General features: G+C 58.3%; 2 protein-coding genes across 2 annotated transcripts; both read right to left on the bottom strand.

Moving 5' to 3' along the window:
- Positions 1-463: 463 nt before the first annotated feature.
- PIGT (phosphatidylinositol glycan anchor biosynthesis class T) lies at positions 464-6,437 on the bottom strand. Its single transcript, XM_058850356.1, has 12 exons — positions 5,575-6,437; positions 4,993-5,170; positions 4,095-4,222; positions 3,532-3,632; positions 3,289-3,375; positions 2,949-3,036; positions 2,777-2,874; positions 2,331-2,496; positions 2,045-2,245; positions 1,344-1,509; positions 1,144-1,227; positions 464-1,011 (listed from the first exon to the last, which is right to left on the bottom strand). Exons 1-12 carry the CDS (start codon positions 5,843-5,845, stop codon positions 759-761), a joined length of 1,821 nt encoding a protein of 606 aa, XP_058706339.1. The 5' UTR covers positions 5,846-6,437; the 3' UTR covers positions 464-758.
- Positions 6,438-7,662: 1,225 nt separating this feature from the next.
- DBNDD2 (dysbindin domain containing 2) lies at positions 7,663-14,985 on the bottom strand. Its single transcript, XM_058850357.1, has 4 exons — positions 14,472-14,985; positions 9,585-9,740; positions 9,019-9,162; positions 7,663-8,259 (listed from the first exon to the last, which is right to left on the bottom strand). The coding sequence occupies exons 1-4, from the start codon at positions 14,512-14,514 to the stop codon at positions 8,051-8,053; spliced, it is 552 nt and encodes a 183-aa protein (XP_058706340.1). The 5' UTR covers positions 14,515-14,985; the 3' UTR covers positions 7,663-8,050.
- Positions 14,986-15,935: the final 950 nt, after the last annotated feature.

Genomic DNA, 15,935 nt, shown 5'->3' with positions numbered 1-15,935 from the left:
TCAGCACTTGGGGTCTGCTGAGCCAAGGCTCCCCAAAGCTCCAGGGACACGGTGCAGAGGAGAATCTTGTGCTGCAGCAGAGGGGAGAGCACATGGAGGGTTTCAAAATCTTGCAAATAGAAGTTGTGAGCAAGAGAAGCTTCTTCCTGCAAAAGAAATAAACCCTTGCTGTTGGTGAGGAGGCAGACATACACTGTGCCCAACAGTTCTTTTGCAAACTGGCTGCAATGTGGCCAAGAGTGACAGGACACATATATGTGAAACATGGCAATTGTGAAAGGTGAATGCTAGAGCAGATGAATCCCTCCCTTTGCTGCAGATCAATCCCCCCTTGCCTGGTCCTACCTGCATCAAATCCCAGCTGATCTAGGCAGTGTGTTACAGATTCAGCAGCTCACAGTCTTAGAGGGTCAATTCTGTCTGTGAGCTGAGAAAGCAAAACCAACCAGGAGCAGCACAAACATACAAAACACTCAAGTTTACTTCCAGCACCATTTCCAGCATGTAAGTTACACCTCTCCCAAACAGAAGTCTTTTACTTTTCCCAGTGCCATAGCAGTGCAGTTCAGTAGTCAATGGGCTTAGAGCCATTTCCCATCTTAGCAATGGAAGTGATCTCTCAGCTTATCGGATCCCAAAGATAGATCCAGGCAGCAAAACAGAACAAGCTGCTTCCAGCAAGACAAGAGGCAGCAGTGCTCTGCTATCTGAGTCTCCCCACAGAGCCCTGCAGGCAGTGCTGGCTGCTCTGGTTCCTCTCAGAGTGGGGGTACCCCCCTCAATTTTCGGATGACGTTGGCCAGCCGCTTGGCCAGCCCGCCCCGGCTCGGCTCCTCCACATGGAACGTTCTGGTCAGCAGGTTGTAGAAGGAGCCATAGCACACGGCCACCACGGTGCAGGTGAGGCAGATGACGTTGTAGGGCATGCTGAAGTCTGGTGTGGGCAGGTTCACCAGCAGCGGCTCCGTGTACAGGCGCACAAAATAGCTGGAGCCATCAGAGGAAGGAAACCTGGAGAGTGGAAGAAGGAAAAGCAGGGTCAGTCTGCACAGGACCTGTGCTTTGTGCTCACCAGAGAGGATGAGAGCAGCCACAGCACACAGGTTGTGGCACAGCCCCACTCCCCAGCACAAGCACACTCACAGTGAGGCGAAGAGAGGGCTCTGCTCCACATCCATGTCCTTCATGGCAGTGACACTGGGCACCAGGGCACTGAGCACAGATGAACTAAGGTCACAAAGAACACACCAGTGTCAGTCCTAACAGCAAAGACATCTCCAGAGACCTGGAGTGAGTGCTATGCAAAGCCCAGAAAGAGATGAGGAGCTGAGGAATGTCATTACCCAACATAAAAGCCGTGATTTGGGTCAGGTGGGTACTCTGTCCACTTCAATAAGGCCCTCTCAAACTGGATTGTGATCTTGGTGACTGAGTTGGCTGGCAGCTGGATCAGCATTTCCAAGAGGTGAGGCCGTCTCCGGTCCTGGGCTGGCTGGTAGTGGATGTAACCTAACCCCAAAGAGATTTCGGCAATGGCACCAGGGGGACCTTGTCCAATCTCACAATGCCTGGACATTTCCCAAGAGGTGGGTGCTCCTGCTTTCACTGTCCTGAGAGAGGTTTTCTGGGCAAGTGAAGATGTACCCATAGCAAAAAGTATGTGTTAAAGTTAAATGTAGCTGGTCTTAAAAGCTACTGACCCATGAAAGTCAGGTATTCATAAGGAAAGGTATAAATGTAAAATAAAACCCAACCATCAGTTTTAAATTAAGCTTCCTGTGCTACAAAATTTAATTCACATTGGTTTAAACCCTTGTTGGATTATGAAACACCATCCACGTGCCTCATAAATAAAACAGACTTAATGGTCTCATCTGCTGTGGGCACTGAACTTGAGGCTAGGAAAACATCCTAAAATGTTTTCTTTCACAATGCAATTTCCCAGTGATCACTGAGGCCTGAGGGAGGGCCTGAACCATCTTTGGAATAAGCTGCTCATGCCAAGGGAAGCAGGTGGCACGTGCTGCTTGGAGGGTTTACTTACTTGGCTTGTTTTCCTTCCCTTTGGTGATGATTGTCAGGGTGTGCACGTAGAGCCGCAGGTACCAGGGCACAGTCTCCAGCAGGATCACAGGGAAGGCTCGGTAAGGGTGAGTGTTGTAGATGAGGGTGCAGATCTCCCCAGTCTGCAGCCCATACCCCCCCACATAACGCTGAGCATGGAGAGTGGGAATGGGCATTTCCGCTGTGGAAGAGGAAGGACAGGAGCTGGGCTGATTTTCAGCCCTGAAGCCCTGGCCAGTGGTGCAGATGAAGTTCTGCTCACTCACAGCTGTCTTGGGGCCGCTTCCACTTGAGCTGCACGTTGAGGCTGCGAGACGTGTTGAAGAGCGAGGGGCTCAGCAGGTCATAGACAGCATAGGTTTTCTTGTCTCCCTGGACAATAGCTTCGTGTACTGATGTTGGAGCGGGGGACACTTCCAGTAGCTCCTTTTCCTGAGGAAAGCAAATGGACCATGAAAGGAAAAAGTGCCCCTTGAAGAAATTGGCAGCACTAGGCAAAGTCCCTCCAGGTAGCCCTGAGCTTTCCCACCCAATAGCTCTTGCTAACACCACCAGGTTCATCCCCTCAGCCCTGCTCTGGGCAAGGAAATCACCTCCCTTCGTTAGCCTCTGAGGGGCCAGGTCATGCAGGAGATGGAGGTGAGCCACATCAGAGCCACATGAAGTGGCTGAACTGAGGGAGCAGGGAATGCTTTCTGTCCCATGAGCTTACCTTGTTCTTAGGGGAAATGTCAACGTAGACTTTGCTCTGCGATGCCAGAGGACACGTGTCAGTCAGCGTGCGAGAGAACATCTTAAAGAGGGACCAGTCTGTGGGAAGCAAGGTCAGGTGGCAGGTCAAGTGCTGCAGGCTGGGAGCACTCAAGCACAGCCACCAAGCTTACCTTTCTTTCCTTGGCCGCTGGAAAAGAAGTCAAAGACCACAGTGAGGGTCTGTCTGAGCTCCCAGGACACAGCCAGGCAGGAGGCATCCTGGACAAGAGACAAGTGGCTCTGATCACACCTTCTGGAAGGGGAGAACACCAGGATGGAGCTGGAACTCCAACAGGATTGCAAGATTTCCACTGGGGTTACCAGAGAAGCAGGATGAAAGCTGTGTTAGACACAGTGAACCCATCATAGGGTAGCTGGGCAAACCAGTGTGATACCTTGCAATGTGACAAGGTGGCTTTGGATTGTCTCTTGGGGTGTTCAGGGAGGGAGCTGAGCCCTCAGAGCACTCACCCTGCAGATGGGGCGGATGTGCACTGCCTGTGAGTGGTAGCTGCTGTGGAACAAGCGCTCGGCCTTCAGCAGCACAGCGAGCCCAGCCTGCAGAGAACAAAGGAGAAACTCAGCCCCTGCCCCGTCCTCTGCTCCCACCAAGAGAAAGCCCTGAGGGTATTTGCCAGTGCATGCTCCCAAACTGCTGCTGGGAGCCCAGGTCCATCAGGAGTGGCCCAATTAGGCAGCAGGACTTGTCTTTACCTTTGAGCCACATGGCAGCAGCTTCTTCCAAGGGGTGAGGTTTTCTGTGCAGACAACTTCCCGGGGCAAGACAGCGTAACGCAGGAGATGGTGATCCGTCCCTGGGCAGGGAGAGGGAGGTCAGCAGACATGAGGACAGCAGCAGATCTCTTCCACCCCCAGTGTACCCCACATCCCACCACCCTCTCAGTATGTCTGAAATGCTCCACTAGAAGTAGATCCCACTCTGTTCAGAGTGATTGGAAAGAATGGGTCAGGATATATCCTAGCAGATTTTTTTTGTGACTGCCTTAAATCCTGTAGTCCTCACTGTTTTGTAAAACACTTTTCATAAAGACAGATAAGGGCCTGGGAGCATCTGCCATGTACTACTTGTGGGTTTCCTCTGTTTAAATCCAAGCCTTGTTTGTAGGGAGAGGAAATCCTTCCAGGAAGAGGTTAACAGATGCTGCTGTACACACCCAGACCCAGAGTCACTGCTGGACCTCCACCTGCAATGCTGGAAGTGGCACAGGGCAGAGCTAAAGCGAGAGGCAACAGTGAGAAGGCAGAGCCAGGCTCACCATTGGCTAAACCCAGGGGTTTGAAGGATGCTGTTGGAATCACTGTGTTGGTTGAGTCAATGAAGTTGAGAGAAGCACAGAATATTCCTGAAAGGATGTTACTCAGTTCTTTCCAGGCTTTGTCAACACTGTGTGAGAACAGACACCAGAGGTTACTCAGTAGCTCAGATCCTTGAAACAACAAGTGTTAAGTCACAAACATTCAGTAAATACAGCAGAGACTTCTGGGCTTGCACTCCCCAGCTCTCTTGGTATTTTATTCTGACACATGCTGAGGGACAGCAGGGACACACAACAGGGGCATCACACAGCCAAGGGACATGGCAGTGGGTACAGCTGGTCTGAGAGGAGAGAGGCCAGGGGAGCAGGGAGCATGCAGGAGGTGATGTGTGTGAATGGGGAAGGGACTGTGAGACCCAAAGCAATGCCTTGGTGCAGCTCCAAATGCTGACCCAACCTGCAGACAAGGAATGGGACACTTGCAGGGAGGAGAGAGCTCCGCTGCAGATTACAAAGGGGTGGTGTGCTAAGGGAGATGGTGACAGGTATTAGATGGGAGTCACAGGAAGTGAGTCATGGATGAGAGGTCAAGATATAGCCCCACTGTATTAGTACAGCAAGGCATTTGTAATCACAGAGCCCACAAGGGAATTACTTGGGCCTTTAGTGAACAAGGATTTGCCCTCAGCACCACATCCTGTCCTGTGAACAGATGAGGTACGTTCTGTGTTTTTTTAGAGCTACTCCTCGCATCTTCTTTCCCGCAGGCAATTTTCAAAGCAGGAGGCCCACTCACACACCGTGGCAATGAGACAAGGGAGATAAACGAGCAACAGCTCCTGGGAGCAGTGGCCACAGAGGGGACCCAGAGGAACAGATCCATGGCTGGGGTACCTACTCGGTGACCGTGTGCTGGAACCAGACCCAGAGCTCAGCTCCAGCGGGTGCCTGGAGGGGCGGCTGCCCCCAGTACCGGGTGCGCCAGAAGCCCTGGGTGAGAGCGAGGTGGAGCTCCCGCACGCCCAGCGCTGCCACCAGCCGCCCCAGCGCCTTGGGGAAGAGCCTGTAGTGAGAGACTGTGGGCAGCGTTAGTCCCTGCCCATCTCATCCCCCGATCCCTTCCCCTGACATCACACCAGGGCCTGCCCAAACATCACACCCCGACACTGCCTCTGCTGTCACCATCACACACAGCCCGGCTGCGTCACGGCCCCGATCGCCTCGCGTGACGTCACCGCAACTCGCGTCATCACACCGCTCTGCGCTGTCCCCGCTCACCTCACCCTCTGACGTCACTGCATCGTGACGTCATCGTGCGAGTCAAACATCACGTCGCGCCCTCCCTCCGCGATAGCCCCGCCCCTGACTCGCACCCCAGCCAATAGCGGGGCGGTCCGCCCCCGGGCCAGCCAATAGCGGGGCGGTCCGCCCCCGGGCCAGCCAATAGCAGCGCGGTCCGCCCCGGCCGGGCCCGCCCTACCTGCGCCCCGCTGCAGGTCCGCGTCCCAGCGCGTGCGGAACTGGAAGGTGGCGGCCACATCGCCGGTGGGCAGCGGGCTCAGCAGCAGCTCCTCCCGCAGCGCGTCCCGCCGCTCCCGGCCCGCGTCCGCCCGCCCGGGCCCGGGCCCTGTCGCCACCAGCAGCAGCAGCAGCAGCAGCGCCGCCGCCGCCGCCATCCCGCCGTCCGCCCCGCCCCGCGCCGCTTCCGCTTCCGCCCGCGCCAGCAATAGCGCCGCTTCCGGGGCTGCCATGGAGACGATCTGTGCTCCCGGGCCGCGGGGCTGTCCCGGGCTGGCACCGGGAGCCGCTGAACGGAGCGAGCCTGGAGCCTCCGCGGGGGGAAGCGCCGGCCGGGCTGTGCCCACGCCTGCCCGCAGTCCGGGAGAAGCGCCAGCGCTTCACAGAACCGCAGAATATTCTGCGTCGGAAAAGACCCGCAGGGATGATCGCGGCCAACTCTGGTGATCTGGGAGGGGGTTCAGCGGCTCCCCGAGGGTTCCACCCCTTTGCAATTGGAGCCGCAGGGAAGCCCCGGCGCGGTCACAGCCTGGGTGGTTCCCTGCAGGGCCTGGCTGTGCCCGAGGACGCTGCCAGGACTGTGCCTGTCCCCAGGTGGCTTCCACTCCTCAGCTCTCCCCGCGGCTGGCCGCTCTCCCTCGCTCCTCGTCTCCTTTCCGGAGGGCAGCGTCCATCTGCGGCTGCAGAGCCATCCGGGAGCGCCCCGCTAGCAGCATCCGCCGGCCCGGGGCCAGCCCCGGCGAGGAGAGCGGCAGCCGCAGCAAGGCAGCGCCGGTGGTGACGGTGCCATGGAGCTCGCACCATCTCCCGGTGATGATCTGAGTGTGGTGACGATTTGCTCCAGTAGGAAATAAGCATAAAAATTGTAGCAACGTGTGGTTGTCACTCACCAGCTGCTGTATACCTTGTTGATTACCCATTTGCTTGCTCAGATCTAAGGTCCTCATGCAACGTTTACTTGGAACTGACAAAGTGATCCGGTATTTGTAAAGAATAAAGAGTTACTTTATATCTCTTTTTCTCTCTCATGCTAATTAGTGGCATCACATAAAACCAGAAAGTCAGCATGCCCAGAAGAAAATAAAAGCCATATTTACATAATATTCTTGGATTTTGTTTTGTTTTGTTTTACACTGGGCAACTGCTTGGAACAGGATACTGGTATGTAATAAAGGTTTAGATGCATTTTGGAAGTGATCAGCCAAATTAATGGTAAAAACATCCATCCAGAGCTGCTAATTACCCTATATATAGGTAGGGAAGGGCCTGTGCTACAACCTGAAAAGTCATGAAGCCTGGCCCTTTCTTCTTTATCAATTTCCCATCTTAAGACAGCGCACACAACACATTTATGCTGCACTCGGATATGGGGCACTCCAGCTGACCCCACAAAGTGTTGGTTGTCACAGGAACAGTGCAGTAATGTCTCAACACTCCCTGGGGAGCAGCCAGGATGAGGAGCATTCCCTGGCTTCTGTTTCTTATCTCCCAGGCTCCTTTCCCCGCAGTGACCACGTTGTGCTGATGCAGGGCAGGGACAGCGCTTTCCTGGTCTGCAGCCACTGATGGTGGCAAGGGTCCTGTGGCCAGCTTTGTGCCCAACTCCTCTTGGCCTGGCCTGCAGGGAGCACACACAGTGGGCTGTAAGGTGGCCTCGTGTCGGTGGCACTCCTTCACTGGGGAGCAGCTGCTGGTGTTCTCTGCTCAGCCCCTCTGTCTGGGAAGTCCCCACTGTGTCGTGGCTGCTGCTTCCAGATCACGAGCACCCCAGCCCTGCTCAGGCCAGCTGTGTCTGTGCTGGCTCTCTGCAAAGCCAGAGCTGCTCACCATCGTGACCTGCTGTACCAACAGCCCTTCTCTGCCAAGGCTCCTGCCCTGGGCACAGGAACCATCCCTGGGCTGTGCAGCAGGAGGCATCATTTGCTCCTGCATGGCACGATGAGTGCACTGGCTTTGCACACTGGCTTTGCACACTGCTCTCCTTCCTGCAGTCCACTCTGAGCCCTCATCCCCCGTGCTGTTCCCTCCCAATGACACACACACCCACTGCTTGGTTAGATCAGTGTTATTTCTCTCTGTGCCATTGTTAAGTGCTTGTCTGAACAGAACCTTTGTCAGTAGGGCAGGGGGAGTTGGGATCCTAAGGGATGGCTTTCAGGGAATGGTGGGGCTGTGGGATGCTGAACATGTGTGGGAAGGGGGGTGATGAAGCAGGGAGTGTTAGCAGCAAAGCCTGAAGAGTTAATCTGGGGAGTTTACGGTACCCCTTTCCTTCTCCTTTGGCTGCCAGGAGAACACGTGGAGGGAGAGGAGGGGAAAACCATCTCTCCCCTCTGGCAGGGCAGCAGTCCAGGAGGGCTTTTACTGAGCACCAGCAGCTTTCCTTCTGGGCTGGCAAGTCCATACGAAGGAGGCTGGGAGCAGGGCAAAGCTGGCTGCTAGCTCTTCACCCCCTGCTCTTTGGGACTGTCCTCCTGCAGGTCCTCCTCATCCGACTGCACCACGGGGGTCTCGGCCCCCTCCTCGCTGGTGTCCAGGCTGTTCAAATCCGTGGAGGCAGAGGATGTGGAGGAAATGCGAGACTTGCTCTCAGCTGTGTTGGGCACTTGCAGGGTGATCTCCTCTGGGCACTGGCTGGCATCTGCCCCTGGAAAAGAGAGCAGTGATGAGAACAAAAAAGGCTTTTGGAGGTTTATTGCTGCCTAAGCTTCATGGATGGCCTCTCCAAGACTCCTTAGTGGTCTATGCATTCCTGACCGCTCCCCATGTGGCTGCTGCAGTCATTCCCCACCTCACATCCCCAGCTTGGCTCAGGGCAGTTGCTGCATATTCCTTCCCCATTTTTGGCAGTGGATTCTCTTCCATCTTGCCTGAAACACGGCTCAGAGCCATGCTGTGTGAGGCTCTTGGCTGCAGCAGACGAGGAGACTTTTGGTTTGACCTCACTACAGTGTGTGAGTGCGGAGGAATGTGCTTTCCTTGCTGACCCCAGCCCCGCTCCCAGGGGTCTGCCTGGGAGGTGGAGAGGTTCTGCAGCCTTTCTGCTCAGCACAATGAGCTCTGCAGCGTGGTGGTGACCTTGGGAGTTGTGACAAGGCACTGGCTGCTCCAGAGAAGCTTTGGGACAAGGCAATTTGACTCACAGACTCTGGAAGGTGCGTGGGTTCTTCTGTCTTCTGCAGCACAAGGTATTTACAGGGGTCTGTATGTCTGGGCTCTGGAGGTGGATACTGATGTGGAACAGTATGAGGTCCCTTCAACTTCATAGACCCAGCACCAATGTTTGCCTTTGGGTGGATGTGGATCTGCCCACAGGGTGGCTGGGGCTGAGGAATGAGTCAGTGTGGGCACTGGGGGCAGGAAGGGCTTCCAGCCTGGCCCACAAAGGGCTTGGGACTGCACATACCTGACAGAGACCCAGCAATGCCGCTCTCCTCTGTCCCACAGCCCAGAAACACATCCACAGTGTCCTGGTCTGACAGGTCCAGCACATCCATCTGCTCCAGCATGTCCACGTTCACCTCCATGGAGGAAATGCTGCCTAAGGGAGCTGCAGAGACAGAGGCCAGCAAAAAGGTGAGTGGCAGTGGCAGGCAAGGGGCACCATCAGCTCTGTGCAGGACCCTGAGGTGGGAGACCAGCCTTGCCACAAGGAACTGAATTCTACTTGCTGGTAAGAGGTCCCAGGAAAATCACATTTCCTTAAAACATCCCTCTGGAAGCCCCTGCTGTGTCACTGCAGTCCTTGTCCCTGCTCCAAAATGCAGCCTGCCCAAAGCCAGACTCTGGGTACCCATGTGCCTTCAGTACAGGGGTGTGAGTAATCCACAGCACACCCACACACAGGCAGCGTGGTCCCATCTTGGTTCAGGGCATGCACGTTCTGTTTAGGCTGGGGATGTCCCACCAATCTCCAACCCCTGTGTCACTGTCCCCTGAAACGCCCCCAGCCCCAGTACGTAGAGCACATACGTCTCCGGTGCTCTATCTGCAGGTGAGACATTGGGAAGAAGAAATCCACATCATGCTGGAAAACCTCCTCAAAGAACTTCTGCCGGTCCCGTAGTTTCAGCTGCTGCTGCTGCATTTGCTCTGCATCCAGGTTCCGCTGGGCCTGCTCCATGTCAGCTGGGGAGAAAAGGAGGAGAGTTGGACCAGGCAGGGCTGTCTGAGCCTTTCTGCCTGTCCCAGCTCACACTGCATGGCTGTGCTGGATGGTTGGTGGTTCCCTTCTGCTCTGCTTTGCCAGCACATGATCTAGCCACCATGGATAGATGTTACACACCAGAACAGCAGCGTCACCAGCACTTGCTGTGCCTCAGATCCCTCCCCGAGGTGCAGGGCAGCCAGCAATGGGGAGCTCATACGCTGTGCTCACAACTGCTGAAGGGAATTATCGAGGGGGAAAGGGAGCTGCTGTGAGATCAGCCGCGGTTTGCACACGTTCAAGTTTCAGTTTCCCTGCTACCAAACAGAGCTGTCTGTGAATGCTAACGAGCAGGGGAAGTCCCAGGGTCAAGAGCTGGCCTTAGTGCTCCAGGCTTTCTGGGCTGAAGGATGTATAAGGAGTAAAAGGAACCGGCAGCCCTGTCACCTCTGCCTGTGCGCACCCCCGCCACCACCGTCACTGGAAATGCAGCCGCACCCACGCTCGCAGGCTCCGGCTCACATCCCCGCTCACAGCCAGCTTGGCTTCTGCCTGCACAAACATTTTCATTCCTGTAATTCCTCGCGCAGTTCACAGCCGGTGCCTGTGTCCCCGGCTCACGGGAGGGAATGATGGGAGCCCTTGGGCTGCTGTTGAAGCAGCTTGTTGCTGCATTCTTGATCTTGGTAACTTCCTTTTGGGCTGGGTACCCGAAATAGCAAGGACTCAAGTGGCACAGAGAGGCTGTGGTTGGTGGCCCCAGCTGTTCTCAGGCTGGTGTTTGACCTCAGCCATTCCACATTTCCTTTCTGCTGCACTTGGCCCAACCGGCAGAAGGAAAAAGTGATTATTGGAGCAGGCAGTGCAATAACCAAGGAAACCAAACAAACATCCTGTGCTCTGCCTGAGCACAGCCCAAACCCTCTGCTCCTCCAGGGGAGGAGGGAACAGAGGGAGCAGCATCCCACCCTGTCTGGCAGGAACAGGGGCAGGGACAAGGACAGCAGGGGAGCTGGCTGCCAGCAGCATGGAGCAGCACAGGAACCACGCAGGAGAAAAGTGGTGAACCTGGTGAGATGTCATGGAGATCAGTGTCACATCTTCCTGAGAGCTCTTCCAGGGCTTCTCTGCATCCCATTTCTAGGGCATCCTTCAGTGAAACCACATCATCTGCAGGTGCCTGCCCCGGCGGGCTGGGCTGTGCTGGCAGCACCACGTGGGGATGCACCGTGACTCAGGACGACTCACCACAAACTCTGTGGAAGAGGCTCTGGTCCTCTCCAGGCTGCTCAGCGTCTTCCTCAATGCCTGGGGCAGCAATCCAGGCTGCCTGAAGGGGTCTTTGCCTTGGTGTGTCTGACCAAAGCTCTGGTGCCGAGGCTCAGTGCAGGGCCCAGGATGGTGGTGCCGGTGCACCTTTCCTCCTGGGAAAGCCCGCTCACCATGTGCCTGCAGCCCGGTGCCATTGGGGTACAGCAAAAACCTCCGGCCTCCCTGTGCTGTCTGCAGAACAGAATGGAGCCAGGGACAAGGAGGGGGTGATCAAGGCACAGATGATGGAGCTGTCTCCCTTTAGCAGCTGGCTGTCCCAGGCAGGGCTGTTCTCCCCAGCCCAGCTGTGCTGAATCCATGGCAAACTGCCGCAGTTCAGCACACCGAGGAGAGCCCATCGGGCTCTGGCTGCAGGGAGGCAGGGCTCAGGGCAGAGGCTGTGCTGGCTCCGCGATTCAGCGTGACAGACCAGCCCTCCACGGGACGTCTTCCCTAGGGGACTTCAGTGTGGAGGCAAGGACCAGTGTCCAAACCCTTCTGCAGTGCAAATACACAATAAACCAAAATGCTCTTGGGTGCTGTCCTGAGTGCCATGAATGTGGCTGATCTGGGCTGTTCATTCTCTCCCCGGCACATGACCGATACTCGAAGTGTCCTTGGGGAGAGTGATGACGACTGCTGGTGGCAGCATTCCTGTGGGCGCCAGGGTTTCTCTTGAGGGAGAAATTAGCAGGACCTGTTTATGAACTTGTTTTCGAGCTCTGGTCGGGGAGCTGGACACGAGCACTGAGATCCCATTATGTAAGGAACGCCGGCAGCGGGAGACAGCAGCTGGGGCTGTGCTTGGCCCTGCCTGACCCGTGACCGCGGTGAGAGTCGGGGATGGAGCCTTCCCCCCTCGCAGGGCTCTTCCCGGCCCTGGGGGAGCGAACAGCCCTGCTAGTGTGGCTGCCCCTCGGCAACCCCCGCCGCCCAAATAAAGGAGCGCGGCGTTCCGTGCCCTTGCCCATGTGACGGCCGGTCACACTCTGTGGCTGTCAGCCGCGGGGATTGTCTCATCCGGCTGGCATGTTCCCACCGCGGGACACGTTCGCACACACAATGCGGGCCCTGTGCACCGTGGGGGATCTGTCGGTACCTGCTGGTGGCCTGGCTTTTATTACTATTGTCATGGTTATTACTACAGCCCGCTCAGCCGAGGGGCTGGAGGCTGATCAGCATTCAGAGCCAGGCTCTGCCCCGCTGGCTGAACCTCCCAGCGCGGCTGCGGCGGCTCCGAGCGCCCCGCTGCCTTCAGATCCTTCCGGCTCTCACGGCTTATTCGCCAGCGCAGCATGGCCAGGAACTGGGGCCAAACACTGCTGCAGAGTTTGGGCGGGCAGGACAGGGCAGGATCCCCCGCCGGAAGGGCAGGCAGGGATTTCCTTCTCACCCGCTGCTGGGTACACGGCCACAGGGTGGGCTGTGGGCGAGGATGGCCCCGGTGGTCCCTCTGCCCTGCCAGGGCACACCGAGGAGCCACCACCCCTCGCGCTGTGGGGCCACGCTGTGCTGGGGAATGGCGTGGGAGGGTTGGCTGAGAGGCAAAGCTGTCAGCTCTCCCATCCACACCTTCTCTAAAGTAGGCTTGGGAGAGGAGCAACTCCTGGATGCAGTTTGGATGGGGCAGGGGCCACACACAGCTGGAGGGTGCTGGGAGTAAGCTCAAGGTGTAGTCGGACCCAGCTGCCTTTCCACTGTGAGGGAATGCGCTTTTCATCCCTCATGGCCAACGGGATCCCGGCACAACCCCCTCTGTGCCGGTAAATAGGAGGGGTGTGTTTGGCTTGGGAGAAGGATTGTTAGTGAAGGCACAAGGCCAAGAGAGGATGGGAATGGCCTTTTCTTGAGGCCACAGCTTTGCAATATCTTGCAGAGATTTCGAGGGATTTAAAGAAGGTCCTGAAAAATAATACGGGCTGTGGAAAGGAGCAGCAGGTCCTGGGGAGCAGAGTTTAAGTGGGAGGTTGCTCCAAGCATGGGTCAGTTCTCTGATGAAGGAAAGGGCTGAAGTAAGCTGTCTTTTGCCCTGCTCCCTGAGCCTTCCTGGAAACCAAACTCCTGACTCTGCTCCTCCAGAGATGCCCAGTATGCCCCACTGCCCCCAACTTGCCAGAATGCACTTTTCCCCCAGCCCCCAGCCCCCCTGCTCTGCATGGAGATGGGTGGGGGGCGATGCAGCTCCTCAGCTGCCTCGGCATCTTCTGCAGGGCTGTGCAGAGATGGCAAGCCTTTCCCTGTCACCTTGCCCCACCACAACCCCTGCAGAGCAAGGGTAACTCCCAAGGGCTTTCAGCTCCTTCAGCCTTGGGAGAAGCGGCTGCTGAGGAGAGCTGGGAATGCCCCGGGGAATCACGCAGGGTCAGGCTGTGCAGAGATGGGATGCTCAGACGGCGGCTGCCTGAGCGTTAATGCCCTGCACAGCTCTCCATCGGCACGTCTGACCTCGTGTTGCAGCACAGCAAAAAATAACCGTAGTCCTGATGAGAGGAAATGCACCAGGCGAGTGCGAGGGAGGCAGTGGTTTTGGCAGGGCTACTTGCTGGGAAAAGCAGGGAGGGGGAAGAATGGAGAGAGAGGACATGGCACCTTGTAACCTCTGTGTGTGCCGTGGTTTCATCGCCTGCACTCCTCCGAGCGATCTCCAAATCCCCTGCGTCTCAGCACTAAAAATATCCTTCCCTGCCGCCCGAAGCTCTTCCCCGGCAGAGGCTGTGTCATAAGACCCTGCTATTTGCGGGGCCCTGCTTCCTTTCACGCGAGGAGAAGCATGAGAACGGGGCAGCGCGGTGCCCGAGGCACATCGGGCACGACCCAGGCACGGTGCCTGGCAGGCTGCTCCTCTACAAGCCCCGGTCCCCCGTCTGCCGCTCGCCCCGCCGCTCGCCACGGAGTTTGCTCTGCTCAGCATCCTCAGCCCTGCGGGTACGGGGGGATCGGGAGCCACGGGGCTCTGAGCGCTGCCGATGCCACTCCGAAACAAGCCCGTGACCCAACAGGTTCCCGAGCTCTGCCACTTCCCAAGCGGGTGTCCCTCAAATGGCGCCGCTCCCCGAGCATCCCTGTCCCAGGCACGGAGCTCCCCGGGCAGCCCCTGCCCTGGAGCAGCCGGGCAGCGGGGCCGGCAGCAGGTCGGTGCAGCGAGGGGCTGGGGGGCCAGCGTTTGCAGGGGCATAGGGGGCTGGGGGGGGGGGCGGGCGGGGGGGGGCTGGAGGGCTCCGGGGGGGGGGGGCGGGGGCAGGGGGGGGCACAGGCCGGGCGGGGGTTGGCAGGGGGGCAGCAGGGGTGGGGGCGGCTGCGGGGGGGAGGATGGAGGGGATGTGGCACCCGAGCCCTGCCCGCCCGCCCGGTGCTGCGCCCCGCTCCCATCCCACCGAGCCCACCCCGCGGCCGGCACTTACCGGGCAGCCGCCGGCTGCGGCTCTGCGCCCCGGGCCCCGACATGCGGCTGCTGCGAGCGGGCCGGGCCGGGCCGGGCGGGGGGACGGGGATGAGTGCGGCCCCCCCGGCGCCGCCGCTCTCCCGAGCCGCGCTGCGGGGCGGCGCTCGGCACGGGGCGGTACCGGCGCTCCCGGCACCGCGGCACCGCGGCCGCGCCTCCCGCCCCGCCGGGGGCCCGCCGGCAGTCCCGCCGCCGGGATGGGGTCTCCGCTCCACAGGGAGAATCAGAAGGTCCCCGTGAAGGGTCCCCGGCCCCCATGGACGGCAGGGTGCGCGGTACCCGGTCCTCCGCGCTGCCGGGACTCCCGGAGTGTCCCCATGCAGGGTTCCTGGCCCCGAAGAATGGTCCCTGCAGAGGGTCCCTCCCCAGCAGAGCCGTGCCAGGCAGAGATCAGTGCCCGCAGTGGGGGCTGCAGGTGCCCTGCACCGGCAGGAGCTGTGCAGGGGAAGGCAGGGGCTCTGTCTGGGCAGGGAGAACAGCTACCGTTCACACTTGCTTTTTCTTTACTTTTCTTCTCAAAATGCCCAGCTTACGCATTCCTCCGAGAGAGAGGACAGCACGATGTATTGATGGGCCCTCCCCAGCTGAGTGTTGGCCTTGTGAGCCCCTTATCCCCAGCAGACCCCACTCTGGGGGGCTTTCTCCCACGTTCAGTCCTGCACATCAGGGCTGCTCCTTGGCAGAGCCAAGAACTTGGCCGCCGCCTCCTTCCTGTGTCTCAGCAGGGTGAGTCAGTGCCTCGCCGTGCCCAGAGCCAGCTCTGCCCGGAGCCTGGTCACTGCCAAGCCGGAATGGGGGACGTCCACTGTGCCCCTCGCTGTGGCTGAAAGGGAGTTTCCAGTGTCAGTGGCGTGTCACACCTGTCCCATTCTCAGTGTGTTCCTCTCACTGTCCGCATAACAAAAGATGACTGGGTACTGTTTGTGTCCCAGCTCTATTTTGGCTACAGTTGCTTTGCTGTCCCCCCTATGGACCCCCTGTGGTCCCTCCTGGGACCTCCTGCTGCCGAAAACCGGCTTTGTGCTGGGTACCCGGAGCCTGCACCCTGGGGCTGGCTTCAGCTTTCAAGGTGGTTTTGAATTTTGTCCACATAAATGTTTACCCCCATCCATAGGCACTCCCAGTCCTTCCTGCCTGATGTTCGCACGTGGTGTGGGATGCCAGCACTGCGGCTTGGGGTACCAGGCTGGTGTAGCACGAGTGGGGGTTATGATCTCTGAGCAGCTGCATGACCAAATCTCTGCTGGGTACCTGCCGGTGCCGGCTTGTTCGCAGCTCCGTGCGGCCCCCGGGCAGCATCAGCCTGTCCCTGCTGTCCCCTGCCCTGCCCTGCCCTGCCCTGCCCTGCCCTGCCCTGCCCTGCCCTGCCCTGCCCTGCTGGCCCTGCCAGTGGAGGGGCGAGGAGGCAGGGCCGGGGAATTAG

The sequence above is a fragment of the Poecile atricapillus genome, chromosome 15, assembly GCF_030490865.1.
Source record: "Poecile atricapillus isolate bPoeAtr1 chromosome 15, bPoeAtr1.hap1, whole genome shotgun sequence".
NCBI classification, from domain to species: domain Eukaryota; kingdom Metazoa; phylum Chordata; class Aves; order Passeriformes; family Paridae; genus Poecile; species Poecile atricapillus.
The sequence above is the reverse complement of the archived record's forward strand: the minus strand, read 5'-3'. Positions and strand labels throughout refer to the sequence as shown.